Genomic DNA, 16,644 nt, shown 5'->3' with positions numbered 1-16,644 from the left:
TAAGGTTTTTAAAATGCGTCGGTTATAGAAAGATTTTCACTCTCATAAATAATGCTTTGTTCTTCTCTCCAACGGACGTGGGATCTCACAATTATGATTAATGTAAATTTGTACAATCCTTATCTAAAATAAAATAGTAAATATAAGCCTTAAAGTTGTTGGAGGGTGGATTATCAAATATAAATTACACATCTTTGTAGTTCTATCTTACTTAAACCTACATTAATAGCATATTGCTAAGTACCCAAAGTCCATAAAGTACACATTTCCAAACTAAGTACCATAAAGCAACATTTTGATGACATGATGCATAGTTCTTGATGAGCTCCAGTAAGTCAGTTTCGTTCTCTAAGTATCACTCCTGTTTGGCTTGCCAGAAATAACATTTTCCTGAATATAAATCCATTTGAATTCCTATAGCTTTTTACTTTACTAAAACAATAAATCAATATGATGCTTAAGAACATATAATCGCAAATCAATAGTCATCTTCTAAATATATTTCTATAATGATAAATAATTGAAGCATGAAGATGCCTATAAGACCAGAATCACAAGTTTTATTTCAAATGAACTATTCACAAGCAAAAAAAAAAAAAAAAGGTATTCTTCTAAAATAGAGATTAGTGATTTAGTTTTGTTTCCATGAGATCAAAATATACTTTAATCTAACCACGGATGGCATTCAAATATAATATTTGTTATGTTCGTCTTATTTGTGCATAATTACATCGTTTTTTTTTTATAATATTCTTAAATAAGGTATTCTTCTAAAACATTATCTCTCTAAAGGTTAGAACATCAAAATTCTTTGTTGAATGTTAAAAAAGAAAAACTCTTGAAGTTCAAATTTTCAAAACTGTAATTATATTTCAATAATTCTTTTTGGGTTTTTAAATATCATTAAAGTTTTAAAAGTATGTTTTCAAAAAAAAAATTTTTTTAAAAAAAGGGTTAAATTATCATTTTAAATTCTAGCCTATGAGGGTTTAAAAGTTTTATTATAATGTAGTAAAAGATTTATATGGATATTTTATCATATGAAATTTTTTTATAGCTCACATTGTTGTAAAAAAAAAAAAATTGGATTTTTAAATTCAACTAACCATGATGGTATCTCTAACCTCTCTCAAACTAATAGAACTAAAATGATAATTTGACCTAAAAAAATTACTAACAAATGAGCAAGATTTGTAAAAGAAGAGAATGTACTTGCTGAAACAAGAGCTTCAAATTATACGAATTCATCCAAACAAAATCAATCAGTTACTGCAAATTATGGAGATTTTACCTGATCATTACTGGCCGGAATCCATTCATTGGTGGCTGGATTTCCCCTGCAAGAGGCATGGCAGCAAGTGGCAGTTGAAGAATCTGCGGCTAGTTTGAAACCTTTGCAATCTCCATTCTCCGTTTTGATGAATCCTGTTCCTGTCTGAAATCAAATTCAACTTCTTAGTAAACACAAAAACAGAGAATGAGGCTGATCGATTGATCGATGGAGAGAGTACCATGTGGTGCTGTTTGTCTACGTAATTTAGATCGTCGTAATACTTCGTCTCCACAAATTCCTCAGAGATGTTGCCGTTTTGACCATCACAAGCAAGTCTCTGCTCAAATTTCAGAACAATCGAGGACTCAACAGAATGAAAATACTCTCACATTGTTCAATTTCTCCACAAATTTCTACACTGTTCATCTACATTTGATTGGATTTAACCTCTGATTCAACTTAAGAAGCACACTTAGTACTGCATTTCAGAGACCTAGAGGATCGAATCGATGATTCACTAACAGAAAGCTCAATCGAGAAAACTAATCGGAGAACTAACCTCGCGAGGATCGGATTCGAGGCGCTGAAACACAGCGAGTTCAGGAATGTAATCATCCTTGCGATTTACACTGTCGACATAATGCGCAGAGAATTCGCTACGCTGAGGCTTAGTATGGCGCTTCGGTGCGACGCCATTGAAGTACTCTCGAGTTTTGGCCTCCATCTCTCCTTCTTCCTCCATGGATAGACGAGCGTCGCTCCTCCCAGGCTTTTGGCCATTGTCCATTTCTGTTGATTCTCGGTTTCTAGGTTTTCGACCGTCGATCGATTAATTGCAGTAGATTTTGAGCGACGAGTGGATTTTAGGCTCTGCCACGATTAATTGGTGAGATGGAACACTGATTTTGGGGACCAAAACTGAAAAGAGATCTCACTTTTTGGTGGAACAAGAAAAAATCTCAACAAAAAACGAAAAACCTCATCCGTCTACCTACGCACGCTACGACTTTCGAGCCTTTCGCTTGGTCCACCATGGCCGCGCATACCAAGGTTTCTTCATGCACGTGAATTGCTCTGCTTTTATGTTTCAAAATTGCTATCATTCCAATAATTGTGGTACTATAATCTTTTATACACCATTATTATTACATAAACTGTTCAATAATTTTTCATTGATATTAACCACTTTATGAGAAGGAGTTCATCCACCGAATCGAATCGGAGTCAAAAGTACCATAGAGGTTAACGACGTCCGAACACGGAAATGAGGAAATTTTTTCTTAGAACTGAGGTAATATCTAATCCTCTTACTCATAATGACTTCCATCGTCCTTCTATTTACTGGAATAACAACGATGGTTAAGATAGCTAATAGTTGCTCGGTGTCACGGTCATACTCGTACAAGACGTGTTGCCCATGGCCGCATGCCCATGACAAGCCCAACCCTTTATGTCTTTTCATATTCTAGTGTTTTACTTTTGTATTTCTAGGAAGTATGACGTTTTAGAAATATTATGTCTAGGCCTGTCAGACATGAAATGCCTCATAATGTACTATAGAGGGATACGACTAGTTGTCAACTTCTCCCTACCCAAGGTTATATACTGTGAGCGGTTGTTATTTCTCTCTTGCTTGCTTATATAACGTCTCTTTCAAAAATCTCTCTCTGCCCTCGTTTTCTAAAACCTTATCTTAAAACCAAAGCAAAAAACTCGAGCATACGTCGCTTGGCCGTAGGAGACGCAAGAACGAATTGGCTTAGCTCACTTGTCGTTGGAAAGTGAGTGCCGCACAATCGCAAGTCCGCTGCCATCAAAAGTGCGATTGTGTTACTCCGCTCATATTAGCCTGACCTTGTTCAACTACTACAACGGACAATAAGAACCGTATCGGGCCTTACATCTATCTATAGTCCTTTGAGAATTTGAGAAGCTAAAATAGCAAAGAACGAAATTAAGAGTAAGTAACGTGATCATGTCAAAGTTTCTTAGACTGGTATCACATGCTCTTAAAAGTGAGGAGTAAGTAATGTGACTACAAGAAATGTCAAGATTAAACTTTGAAATGTCAAGATTAAACTTTTTTTTTTATTAATATTGATGTATATGAATTGGATTGGATTTGAGAAATCTTTTGAAGAATGTGTTTGAGTTAGTTGGACTGGTGAGATAGATGATCTAAATAGAGTTCACAACCCAACCTAACTTGAACTCTATTGGATTGTCAGATTTTTTTAATCATTTTTTTATTAAAACTTATATGTCACGCTGCTTTGAGCATAAGCTCTTGTGACTCTACTTTGAGCTTCCCAAAAGACTTTATTGGAACACAATATTTTTTTATTATAAATCCACAATTATTCCCTAAATTAATCGATGTGGGATTTTAATCCAACAAACCCAACTTTATAGTTTGAGTTGGATAAACCGAGTTCATTGAGTTATCGAGTCATATAAACATTCTCGGTAAAATGTACATTTACTCGACTAAAATTATAGTTAGTTTTAATGTTTTCTATCCTTAGATGAAAAGAGTAAAATTAATTTTTTTTTTTCACCTAATCCATAAATTATAAATTTAGTATAAAGTAATTAAATTAGGTTAGCTAGGATCGGGTGTACTTCACCGCAATACGGTTGCACCAAATCCAGCCAACTGCCTTCTCTTACCACCATCAACTTCTCATTGAATTTTATTTCTCTCTTTTTTTTTTTTTTTTTTTTTAATTGGATAAAATAATTTCTCCATTATAAATATATCTAAATTTTAACATTCATTCATTATTTAAATATATATTTAATTTTTCACATTAAAAAAAATTCTAATTAAATGTTTTATTTATAAATACTTTTTATTTGTTTTTAGGGTTTCTTAAACTATTTTTATTATACAATTTTTTAAAACTAAAACACTACCATTTTTTAAAAATTGAATTAACTAGTTCCTCCAAAAATACTTTATATTAAAAAAAAAAAAGTATTTTACTTAAATATCTAAATTTAATTAAAACGAGGAGATGAAGAATCATAATGCATAATTATTTAACCTATTATTTACTTTTCTTTTTCAGGGAAAAATCAAAGCCTAATTTTGACGTCATATATGATATGAAAATAACATTTTTCTTCAAATAATTTAGAGCTCTCTGATTCATAAAATATAAGCTTAGGTGTTGAGCACTCCTTTGGTTTACCTAATTCTCCATTCAGATTCTAACGAAGCCATTGAAATTAGTCTCATATTTTATATATATATATATATATATATATATATATATATATATAGCCGCAAATTCCATTCGTTCTCGTATTCATCGATCTCAAGAAAAGAGAAGGAAAAAAACAGGACATGGCGGCGCTGCTAGTCGTAAGAGGCTTAGCGGCGGCGGTGGTGGCGGCTTTTTGTTTCATGTCGCCGCCGCCGGTCGAAGGCCTCGTCCGCCATTACAAGTTCAATGTAAGCTCTTTTAACTTCTTTAGTTCATAAGCTTATGTTTTTTTTTTCATGACAGTTTTTTAATGAAATGAAATATACAAATTTAATCTTATTTATTTATTTAATTGTCCTCTAAGGACTATGGAGCTCTCGAATAGTCTCCTAATATATATTTTAAATTGTCCATTTAAAAAAATTAATGGAAATTCGAACAAATCTTTGTCTTAGTCCTCTAAGGACTTTGGAGCTCTCGATTAGCCTCCCCTTAATCGAGCTCCTCATTTATTTATATATATATATTTATTTAAATGGTACTATGGAGCCCTCATTTAAAAAAAAAATGAATGAAAATTCGAAAAAAATTCTATCTTCGTCCTCTAAGGATTATGGAGCTCTCAAATAGTCTCTCCTTAATCGAGTCTCGACTCATGTTTTGGAGTCCTCTCGAACAAAGGGCGGTTCGACACTTTAGTCACTTTTGACCAACGTGTAACTCACTCCCAATAATCATCAACAAGGATTAGGGCCTTTTTTTCTAAATGAATTAATTTTACAATTTTTTTAAAAAATAAATCAAATTGACATTAATTTTAATAAAAATTAAATGGAAATGCGTTTGTAATGCAGGTGGTGATGAAGAAAGTTACCAGACTTTGTTCGAGTAAGCCTATAGTTACCGTTAACAACAATTTCCCAGGCCCCACCATTTATGCTCGAGAAGACGACACCGTTTTGATCAAAGTCGTCAACCATGTCCCATATAACGTCAGCATCCATTGGTCCGTACACATTTCTATCTTAAAAAAATTTAATTGTTTCTATTACCTAATTAATTTTACTTAATAATTGTGAAAAAATAATATTTTTTTTAATGTTCACTTGACTCAATAATCCGATTAATCTAAACTAACTAACTATTCCGCTAGAGGCTGAATTAGTAATTAATATTTAAATTTTATAAAATTTTAGTTATTAACATAATATGTATTATGGATAAGTGTAATTTTTTTAAATAATTTAAATAAAAAATAAGGCTGTTAAGATTGTAAACTTTATTTGAGTTGTTTATATCGGTGGCCAAACCAACCAGTTAATTCAAATAATTTTTAATTAAATATTATAAATATGGTAAGGATCATTTTTTTAAAAAAATATATTAATTATTAAAAAATACATTTTATTTTATAATTATTTTAAAAAATAATTCTTTCCATTTATATATGGTTAAGCTAAATTTAATTAAATTAATATTTTTACTAAATTATAAAAATGAGATTTTGGTTTTTTTTTTTTTTTTTTTTTTGAAGTCTGATGGTTAGAATTCCGTCAGGCACGGCATTAGACAGCTGAGGACAGGATGGGCGGATGGGCCGGCCTATATAACACAGTGCCCGATCCAACCAGGACAGAGCTACGTCTACAACTTCACCATCACCGGTCAGCGAGGCACCCTTTTCTGGCACGCCCATATTCTCTGGCTCAGAGCCACTCTCTATGGCGCAGTCGTTATTTTGCCCAAGCTTGGAGTCCCTTATCCATTTCCCACGCCCCATAAGGAGATGGTTCTTATATTGGGTACTTGCTCATCTTTTGGAAGCTCGTTTTCATCCTTTTTGAGTTGTGCATCCTAGGTGTTTGTTGAAATGCTCTAACCAACTCTTTGTTTTTGTTTTTGTTTTTTGGTTGTTTTAGGTGAGTGGTGGAAGTCTGATGTTGAAGCTGTTATTAATGAGGCTACTAAGTCTGGTTTGGCTCCTAATGTCTCTGATGCTCATACCATCAATGGCCATCCTGGGCCTGTCCAAGGTTGTCTCACTCGAGGTAATGGGCGGTTTGTTGTAGCTGTAGGCATTTAGCTGTAGGCATTTATCTGTATACTATGTTGAAGTACTATTAAACTTGAAATTTGAGTCGATAAGATAAGTAATTGTATTACCATAGTTGCCAATATAAACATAACTCAACTAGTTAAGTCGTATGTCCTGACTAAGAGGTCCAAAGATCGAATCCCTTGCTCTATGTTGATCTCGAATATTTGATATTATATATATATAGTATTGAAACAGTTGATTTCCTTACCATTTTCACTTAAAATGAAGGTTTTCTGCTCCATTACGAGGCATCCTTGAGTGATGCAATTTTGACACTTCTAATATGATAATGGATATATTTGGTTCACAGGATTCAGTATGCCAGTGCAGCATGGTAAGACATATTTGCTGCGAATCATCAACGCTGCACTGAATGAAGAACTGTTCTTTAAGGTTGCTGGCCACAAACTCACTGTCGTCGAAGTTGATGCCGCGTACACGAAACCTTTCAACACCGACACCATTGTCATAGCCCCCGGCCAGACCACAAATGCCCTTTTGACCGCCGACCACGGAAGTGGCAAGTATGCAATTTCAGCATCAACTTTTATGGATACCCCCATTGTTGCTATTGATAATGTGACAGCCATTGCCACTTTACATTACACAGGCACACCTTCTACTAGCCCTACCAGCTTCACTGGCCTGCCTCCCCAAAATGCCACCCCAGTTGCAACAAAGTTCACAAACTCCCTTAGGAGCTTGAACTCAAAACAATACCCTGCAAAAGTTCCATTAGAAGTTGATCATTCCTTGCTTTTCACCATTGGCCTTGGCATTAACCCTTGCAAAACTTGCTCGAGTGGCAACCAAGTGGTGGCTGATATAAACAATGTTACATTTGTTATGCCAACCATTTCACTCCTTCAAGCTCATTACTTCAATATCAATGGTGTTTTTACTGATGATTTTCCTGCAAATCCTCCAATAAGATACAACTATACAGGGAATCAGCCAAGCAACTTGCAGACAATGAGTGGAACTAGGCTTTATAGACTGGCCTACAACTCTACAGTCCAATTAGTCTTACAAGACACTGCAATGATAGCTCCAGAGAACCATCCAATTCATCTTCATGGATTCAACTTCTTTGTTGTTGGAAGTGGCTTGGGAAACTTCAATCACAAGAAAGATCCTAAGAAATTCAATCTTGTTGACCCTGTGGAGAGGAATACAATTGCTGTTCCTTCTGGTGGATGGGTTGCTTTAAGATTCAGGGCTGATAATCCAGGTAACAACCTATATAACTTAGTCTCTAATATTAAATTTCATTTCAAATCTTGAAGAAGTTTCAATTTTATCATACATATATGTGTGTTCATGCAATTTGTGGGCTTTTTGTGGTTCATCTTGGCAGGGGTTTGGTTTATGCATTGCCATTTAGAAGTGCACACAACATGGGGACTTAAGATGGCATTTCTAGTGGACAATGGGGAAGGGCCAGAAGAGTCTCTTCTTCCTCCTCCAAATGACCTTCCCAAATGTTAGGTAAGCCCCCATTGAATTCATAAAATTTAAGGGCAAAAAAGCATGGAAAAGGAACTGAAGTTCTATCAGAACTGCCCTAAAAAAGGCAAGAGTTCTTGAGCAAAAAGAAAGCAGCTGCTTATTCCTGTATAGAACAGCATGGAGATTCTTTCAAATCTTGTTGGTTGGGCTGTCATTTGTTTATATTGCCTTGCGGGTTATTATGTAATTTTGTGAATGTTTTCTTGTTTTCTTTTCTGGGGTGGTTTAAACTGTATAAACTGCATTGATTGTTGTATAAAATCCAATAACAATTAACTTTTTCAGAGATTACTTTGTATCTGAGTTGTAAGAAAATGGCTAACTTAGATCAATTTGGTTGATGGAATGAACCAAATTTATGTTTCTCAAATAAAAGGAAAGAGAAGTTGTTTGGTGTAAATTTTTTTAACAATTAATTTATTAGATGTTGAACACCAATATTTTATCTAATTAATCTATTTTTTATATTTTAAAGTTAATATTTACCGAACATTATTTAATTTATTCGACCATTTATTTGTGTAAAAGCAAAGTTTCTAGCGATTATTTTAAGCTACATCTAGTATTGTTATACTCACGAGAAGGTTTACTAAGTCGAGTTGTGAGAAGCCTAAGAGATACATAAGTTTATTGAGCTTACTCTTAATCGAGTCGAGGTGTCTTTCAAACTCTACAAGTATCGAAACTCCTCTTATGAAGATATACAATATTGTCCTAGCTAGCTCGCCTAAACACCAATTTGATTTCAGCATTGACTTAAGTATCGAAATATGTTATACATAACACTACACCAGTGTGAATAATCTCTCTGTCGAACACCCAAACAACTCGTCTAGACACCTTAGCTATAAATTTATGCCAATTTTACTTAAATTTTCAAATCAAATGCAGAAAAATTGCAGGAGTCCACTTGAAGCACAAGCTTTTTTTAGATATCCAATCTTTTCAACTCCTGCAGACCCACAAGAACCATATACTCCATCCCCATGAGAATGTTTATATCAGTACAAAAAAGTTAAGCGACCTCTTTATATACGATAGCTAACGTATATATTATCGCATCGCACATAGCGTTACATTTTGATGATAACGACCTCAGTACTGTGCCTAATTTTACAAAACAAGATTACCAAATCAACAATATATCAAAACCGATTTCACTGCGAGCTGGCTGCAAGATTGAATGGTTCATGCTGAATAACATCATCTGTAGTAAGATGCCATGAAGTAAAGCATGATAGCTGATGAACTGGTGATCAATAGTTCCTGTGAATACAAAAAATGGTAAATCTTGTGCATAATGTATCATGCATTTATCTCAGCATTCTGTGATAATTTGAACTTTCGAGTCATTATCACATGTATGGTGCAAGAGAGAAAAAAAATTGTTATGATTGAAAAAATTTTAAATAGTGATTAGAGGTACTGGCCAACTATTTGACACTGCATGAAGCATATGAAGTAGGTCGGTCCATTTCTGATAATGCAGATAGTAGCGAAAAAGAAGAAAGAATTAAAAGAAAAGAGACGATGACAAGAAAACCACAATCCATATGATCGGTTTAACTATCCTTGTCGATCGATTTTGTTCGTTTTAGTCAGTTGCAGCAGCTAATTAGCTTTGTAGTTTTTGATCGTTTTCCAGTTGGCCTTGCATTATTTTCTTATTTTCTTTAAACAACTATGGCACATTCCAGACTTGAATTTAAAAACATGACCTCCTTCGGCTAGAAAAAGATTTACAATACGCACAACAGCATATGCATGGATATTAGTATAACCAAAATGGCAGTACCTGACTATTGTAGAGAACAACTGGGATATAGCTGCCCACGAACTCGATGAAATTCAAGATACCAGTATATGCCTGCAACAAATAAACCAAAATAATAAAGCTACAAGGAGAGGGAGAAAAAAAAAAGAATAATAACAAAAAGAATTGAAGAAAAATTAGATTTGAAGATCTAGCATATAATAAAAAGAGCCAAACAAGTCAAAATAAAACCCTAAATTCCAATTTTCTTCATACAAGATGTCTACAAGAATGACATTCAGATCACAATGTTTGCTACAAGATAATACACAGATATGCTAATCCGTTTCGATATAATCGATAGGTTAAATCAATTTGAATTGAAGTTTTAAATTGATTTTCAATTCAAAATCAAGAGATTTTAGATTTAACTGATAAATTCAATTACTTCGATAGAATTCTTAATCCCAAATCTAATTGTTAAAATTTTTCATTAAAGCACTTAAGTACTATATTAAGTTAACTAAGATTGGAAGTATCATTAACTGAACTAATTCGGGTTATATCTTGATGCAATTCTGATAATTGGTTCAACTAGTTATAACAGCAATTAATGAAAAGCATCAACAGTCAAATAAATGGAAAAGACGGAATGACTCCTAAACTGACTACATCAATGGATGAATCATACATAATTTCTCACAAACAAATCTGACCGAACATATACAATTATGCCAGTTCACTCATAACAATTATATGCAGAATAAATATGGTCATTTCAAGACTCATAGATATCAAATATCCAGACATCACATTTCGATCTATAAAATATGCGTGGGATCCCATTTTCTACAACCGAATGACACCGTGAAAACTTTACTTGATTGTTAAAATAAAATTAGTTAAATAGTAAAAGCATAAACATAGATGACGTTATGTAATAATTGGCAAATACAAGAAATTTCTAGAATTTTGCTAGTCAGGTAAGAAAGTTGTGCATGATACATCCATTTTTTTTTACTACAGACTCTTATTTATTTAAGAAAGAGAGTAACAAAATTTTGGCTAGTTAAAACTAGTGATTGCACATTCATAGCCAGAAGCTAAGGTAGGTCATAGAAGTGATCATTTTACTTCATGAACGATGAGCAGAAATGAGCAGAGGAAAGATGAAATACCAAAGAGGAAACAGCAATACATCCAAACACTAGAGCAAGAGATCGTAGTATCCGCTTTCCCATCCGTATACCTCGTCCTGAATCTTCACCATCTTCCTGCAGTCAGTATGAAGTATCATATATGAGTACACACAAAAATTGGAACAACTATTACAGCAAAATGTTGCATACTCCATATTCTCTGTATATGATATTGGAAACAGAAAATTGACAAAAAAAAAAAAAGTGTTCTTTCTAGCTTCTCAACATACCGTAAATGAGGGTGATACAGCTGGTTCAAAAGCTTTCAGCTTTTCAAAAATCCGATAAACAAAAGCAAATGCCAAGAACTGCAGAGGTTTATATTCAGCACCGCCACTGAAAAGGGCCCAAGCAGTCTGCACAAAGCAATAAAAAAAAATGAAGTTTCATCAAACACAAATTTACCATCTTCAGTCTCCATAAACTTTATTGGATGCCCTAAAAATTCAAGAAAAAAACCAATCATGTCACTCAGATTCACAAGGAAGAAAAAAAAATCCCGTGAGACATACCCTCAACAACGATGATAAAGATGGCAAAAATGAATTTAAAATTTTTCTTAGTTTCACAATTACACTAAGCAAAGTTGTCTGTTGTGTTATAACCTTGAAGCCAGAACAAAATGAAAAGATATCTTTACTTCTATGAATCGACAAGCACGTGGGAACAATTACTATTATTTTGTTCAACGTAGAGAGAGGAAAAAAAAAAAAAAAAGAATACAAACACTTGTTAGCATTCCGTGTCAAATTGAAGGAGAAACAAAGACAAAATAATGAAGGCTCAGATGATCGACCATCTTTCAATACTTACAAATACAGCAGATATTGCCATATTAATTTGCATATCTCTGGGGCTAGATTTCGAAAACCTGAAAAATCATTTGATTTCAGAAATAAGGAGTTATCTAAGAGGAACAAGAAGAGCATTCGAAACACTACACTAGATATTAGAGAAAATATGAATTAGGTAAACAGATTATACATATCTACAGATAATGTCATCAACTGAATAATTAAGCAATTGCTTTATCTTTGGCATATAATATGCGAACACATATATATATTATCAGAAAACGTGTTCATGCTTAGCAATAAAAAATAATAATGAGATTCAATTAACCACAGAAAACTTCTATCCATGGTCTAAGATTAAGGTACACAGATACTTCAATTATCTGGCAATGGAAACCTGGAAAAATGTAACAGAACATTGGCTAGAGTTCAACTCAAATAATAGAAGATTCAAGAGACCACCGACCTTCTGGCTTTTAATAATAAATTAAAGACTATCACTCCACAGACAAAAGCCAATGTGGCTGTATACAAATTTGCGAAAAGGGGGAAATCATTAACTCCTAAAGATGTATAAATCTAAATCTATACTTTTTTTAGCAAGAAACAACTTTTCTATATAAATCTAAATTTATAAAGTGGACAAGGTTTGACAATGAGAAATCAACATATTTTAAAGAATATACGGTCACAAGTACATCTAACATAAATAAAGAATAATAAGACTTCAAAACTTTCACAATATTTATATCCAAATAACACAAAACCAGACCTTGGCCCCCATGGGACAATTGGCTGGTTGTCAGCATACTTGATGTCCTTAGAAACCTGCATTTATCGAAGATTTACAATAATCAGAAAATAACATTAATCTCAAAAAAAAGAAAAAAAAAGGGAAGACTGCACACACCATAGACATTTTAGAGTAATGTTTAAACATTGCTTAGACTATGCATGAGGATGAAAATAAGCACCAAACTTTATGTTTATGTGAAGTTTTCAAGTTAACATAACTCTATTTGCATCAGGGAAACAATGGTTCGAAAGATGTTACCTCCTTCGGCAGAAATGGTCTTAGAAACTTGGGAAGAAAAATTGAAAACTGTGCTATGGAGATGTGTACGACTAATAATTTAGTAGTGAGAGACACGGGAGAGAAGAGAGAGAAAATAAGGGCCGAATGGGGACTGCTCAACTTCACAATCGGCATGTATGTAGAATTGAATTATATGTAATTTACAAGTAGATACAACTTCTTGTTGCCTAAAGTTAAAGTAAATCAAACATTTCCATTCATTTGTTAATAATGAGATAACAATTATGCAGCTTTTAAAGGTAATTTTCCTGAAACCCAAGTAAGAAACAGCATAATAACAGTGATTCTGTTCTATACGTTGTACGTACCTTCACTGAGCCAAAAGTAAGACCCTTCTTCCGGTTGGTGAATTGTGCCATCATCACTTTGTCATAAGCTTTCTCCAGCTGGAAATATCATGTTAACTACTATAAGAACCTAGATCTCAAAGTGCTCAGATGCCATAAATTTACTGTAAAATAGAGCTACTTCAGCTAATACATCAGACCAGTATACAGATGGATGCAGCACCATACAACCAGGAACTAACTCCTAATACTTTTTTTTATATCCATGATAGTCCAGGTGAGCTTGCGTGCACGGTACAACTGCCTAAATCTTCCCATATTTAGTTATCAAGGTAACTTGCAGAATATTAAATCTTAGGTCGGTGACCACCAAGGCTTAAACTTATTTCCTCTAAACCATTTATTATTTACCAAGCTCGTCTTGACCACTAGGTCAACTCATAGTGGTACTAACTCTTTATACACTAATTGTTAGATTATCAAAAAAGCCATCTAAAAGTTAATGAAATTGAAATTGGTGACTTCCAAAATTCACATTTCCGTAAGTTCTGAACTAAGGACTACCAAGTGTCTCCACAATATTTGGTAACTGGTAGTCAAAAAACAAATAGACATTTTAAAAATCCTTCGTTGGTTAAATCCAAGGACCTGAGAAAACATAAAATTCTCAAGTTTTGAGGATTACATTTACAAATTTTTTATTATAGCCTGCTGTCAAGCATAAACTCAGTGTTCCGTCTCCTTAATGCAGTCATTCCGTATCAACTTTTACTTACTTCTAATCATAGCCTGATGCGAAAGCATCAAATATTAAAACTAAAGTCGTGCCTATGAAAAGACGTTGGACACCGAGAGAGACGGAGAGGGGTGCAGATGACATACTCTGGCTGCAGCTGCTTCATCACCGTTCCTCTCAGCTTCCTTGCGTTTTTTAGTATATGCTGCTTTGACCATATCAAATCCCTCAATTGGGTTTACGCCCAGAACCTAATGTGATGGGAACATTAAAAAAAAAAAAAAAAAAAAAAGTCATTCAAAACAATAATAAATAATCCTTAGTTTTCCCACTTTCAAGAACACCCTTTGAGAGCTGCAAACTGGATACAAGTTCAACTACCTCATACGGATTGAAGTCACTGTCTGGACTTGAACTTCCTGCTGCAGAAGCTGCTGAGCAAATAACCATCCTTCTCTCTCGTGTTATTTCTCTAAATCTGTAATATTTAACGCCGTGTTATGATTAATTTTTGATGTTGGATGATGAATCGAGTAATTTAGTGAATGATCATGGGTTTATAACCAAAGAATACTCTCTCCATTGGTTTGAGGCCTTTTGGGGAAGCCCAAAGCAAAGCCGTGGACAATATCATACCCTTGTGGAGAGTTGTGTGCATCTAACATGGTATCAAAGCCATGCCCCAAACTTAGTCGTGCCAATAGATTGGTAAATCCTCAAATGTCGAACAAATGACTCCAAAAGAAAAGGAGTCGAGCCTCGATTAAGGGGAGGCGTACTTTGTTCGAGGGGAGGTATTGGATGATGAATCGACTAATTTAGGGAATGATCATGGGTTTATAATCAAAGAATACTCTCTCCATTGGTTTGAGGCCTTTTGGGGAAGCCCAAAGCAAAGCCATGAAAGCTTATGCTCAAAGTGGACAATATCATACCCTTGTGGAGAGTTGTGTGCATCTAACATGGTATCAGAGCCATGCCCCAAACTTAGTCGTGCCAATAGATTGGTAAATTCTCAAATGTCGAACAAATGACTCCAAAAGAAAAGGAGTCGAGCCTCGATTAAGGGGAGGCGTACTTTGTTCGAGGGGAGGTATTGGATGATGAATCGACTAATTTAGGGAATGATCATGGGTTTATAATCAAAGAATACTCTCTCCATTGGTTTGAGGCCTTTTGGGGAAGCCCAAAGCAAAGCCATGAAAGCTTATGCTCAAAGTGGACAATATCATACCCTTGTGGAGAGTTGTGTGCATCTAACATGGTATCAGAGCCATGCCCCAAACTTAGTCGTGCCAATAGATTGGTAAATTCTCAAATGTCGAACAAAGGACTCTAAAAGAAAAGGAGTCGAGCCTCGATTGAGGGGAGGCGTACTTTGTTCGAGGGAGGTATTGGATGATGAATCAACTAATTTGGGGAATGATCATGGGTTTATAATCAAAGAATACTCTCTCTATTGGTTTGAGGCCTTTTGGGGAAGCCCAAAGCAAAGCCATGAGAGCTTATGCTCAAAGTGGACAATATCATACCATTGTGGAGAGTTCAACTCTCAAAAATAACGAATAAGCAAATGCAATTATGTTCACATGAAACCTCATACTACGTAAGCACTTCATCCATCTACTTGTTTGACCTTTCATGAGCTGATTAATCTCAAAGAGTAAAAATTTAAAACATGAAAAAACAACACCCCCTGGCTTTCATGTGAGACTAACACATGATCTAAGCCCTCGGCATACAGATAATTTACCAAGAACAGGTCGTCAATTATTATTAAATTTATGCCAACTTGAGTCTGACTCGATTAATTAAGGCATATATTTTTGAATAAGAGGTAAGAAGTTTGAATCCTCCACTTGCTCAACTCCGAAACTTATTCTTTCAGTCATGTTTCTCACCTAAAACAAAAAGCTAATGGGTTTCCCAATTCCTAAGCAGATGAAAACAATTTCGCAATTCATAAGAAACTTCAGCTTACGAGATACTGCATTTTTTTTTCAGATTACGAAATCCAAAAGCATTTTCATAGATAAGATAAGTCGGAGAAATGAAATAGGATAGCAGCTGAATTCCATGACAAACTCTATATTGTCGTTGCTTTTACATTTCAAGATTTTTGTGTGCTCATTCGCTCGGACTTTCTAAGCAGCCAAACACGATGGAAAAAGTAAAAACATCGAAGTCCATAGTAATTGATGTCACGAGTCGTTATCATCATGTCGATTACCTGATTGACGACGAATGTAACTGCGAAACGGGGCATTTGGAATGAAACTTCTGCTGAGAAAGCCGAAGCTTAGGGCAGTGGAAGATGTAGGAGGCTGCTAACGCCATCGCTGAGCTGTGTCAAAGGCGGAGCGAAAGAGACGAAGAGGTTCCAAACAGTGTATCGTTTTATTATATTTTTTTATCTTTATCTTAAATTAACAAAAATACCCTACGCTTTTTACTTCTTTAAATTAAAAAATATTCTTCCAATTATATTTAAATATAAACGGTTTCTAAAATACTTTAAAAATATTTCAAAAATACTTTTACCTTATATAAATAAATAAATAATTTAATTAAAATTCCTATTGTCGTACATAAACAAAAACATCTATTTTCGCCCCATAAATCATCTTCATTTCAAGGATGTTAATGATAACTATATTTTAATTTTTTTTTTCTAAAAGTTTAAGAATATA

At 34.2% G+C, this 16,644-nt stretch overlaps 3 protein-coding genes across 6 annotated transcripts; 1 reads left to right on the top strand and 2 right to left on the bottom strand.

Annotated features, from left to right (window-relative positions):
• Positions 1–143: 143 nt before the first annotated feature.
• On the bottom strand, positions 144–2,338 carry LOC111787681 (uncharacterized). Of its 4 annotated transcripts, XR_015420034.1 has the most exons (5): positions 1,833–2,335; positions 1,512–1,610; positions 1,292–1,435; positions 277–390; positions 144–203 (listed from the first exon to the last, which is right to left on the bottom strand). XR_015420034.1 is itself a non-coding variant. In XM_023667705.2 (4 exons), the coding sequence occupies exons 1-4, from the start codon at positions 2,058–2,060 to the stop codon at positions 349–351; spliced, it is 492 nt and encodes a 163-aa protein (XP_023523473.2). In that variant the 5' UTR covers positions 2,061–2,338; the 3' UTR covers positions 144–348. The 4 variants fall into 4 exon arrangements, 3 of the variants coding, with proteins under 3 accessions (XP_023523473.2, XP_023523474.2, XP_023523472.2); XM_023667705.2 differs by having other exon boundaries at positions 144–369; positions 1,833–2,338; XM_023667706.2 differs by having other exon boundaries at positions 144–361; positions 1,833–2,337.
• Positions 2,339–4,583: 2,245 nt separating this feature from the next.
• LOC111788453 (laccase-4-like) lies at positions 4,584–8,430 on the top strand. The gene is made up of 6 exons (XM_087121738.1): positions 4,584–4,730; positions 5,337–5,488; positions 6,040–6,284; positions 6,402–6,530; positions 6,891–7,811; positions 7,938–8,430. Exons 1-6 carry the CDS (start codon positions 4,623–4,625, stop codon positions 8,066–8,068), a joined length of 1,686 nt encoding a protein of 561 aa, XP_086977864.1. The 5' UTR covers positions 4,584–4,622; the 3' UTR covers positions 8,069–8,430.
• A 664-nt stretch (positions 8,431–9,094) lies between these two features.
• CJD1 (Chloroplast J-like domain 1) lies at positions 9,095–16,357 on the bottom strand. Its single transcript, XM_023667548.2, has 10 exons — positions 16,185–16,357; positions 14,336–14,432; positions 14,101–14,205; positions 13,240–13,317; positions 12,608–12,663; positions 11,855–11,912; positions 11,272–11,397; positions 11,021–11,116; positions 9,885–9,956; positions 9,095–9,355 (listed from the first exon to the last, which is right to left on the bottom strand). The coding sequence occupies exons 1-10, from the start codon at positions 16,289–16,291 to the stop codon at positions 9,293–9,295; spliced, it is 858 nt and encodes a 285-aa protein (XP_023523316.2). The 5' UTR covers positions 16,292–16,357; the 3' UTR covers positions 9,095–9,292.
• Between the last annotated feature and the right edge of the window lie 287 nt (positions 16,358–16,644).

The sequence above is a fragment of the Cucurbita pepo genome, chromosome 2 (genome assembly GCF_057944985.1).
Source record: "Cucurbita pepo subsp. pepo isolate OVF chromosome 2, ASM5794498v1, whole genome shotgun sequence".
Lineage (NCBI taxonomy): Eukaryota > Viridiplantae > Streptophyta > Magnoliopsida > Cucurbitales > Cucurbitaceae > Cucurbita > Cucurbita pepo.
This window is presented reverse-complemented; position numbering and strand designations above follow the sequence as displayed.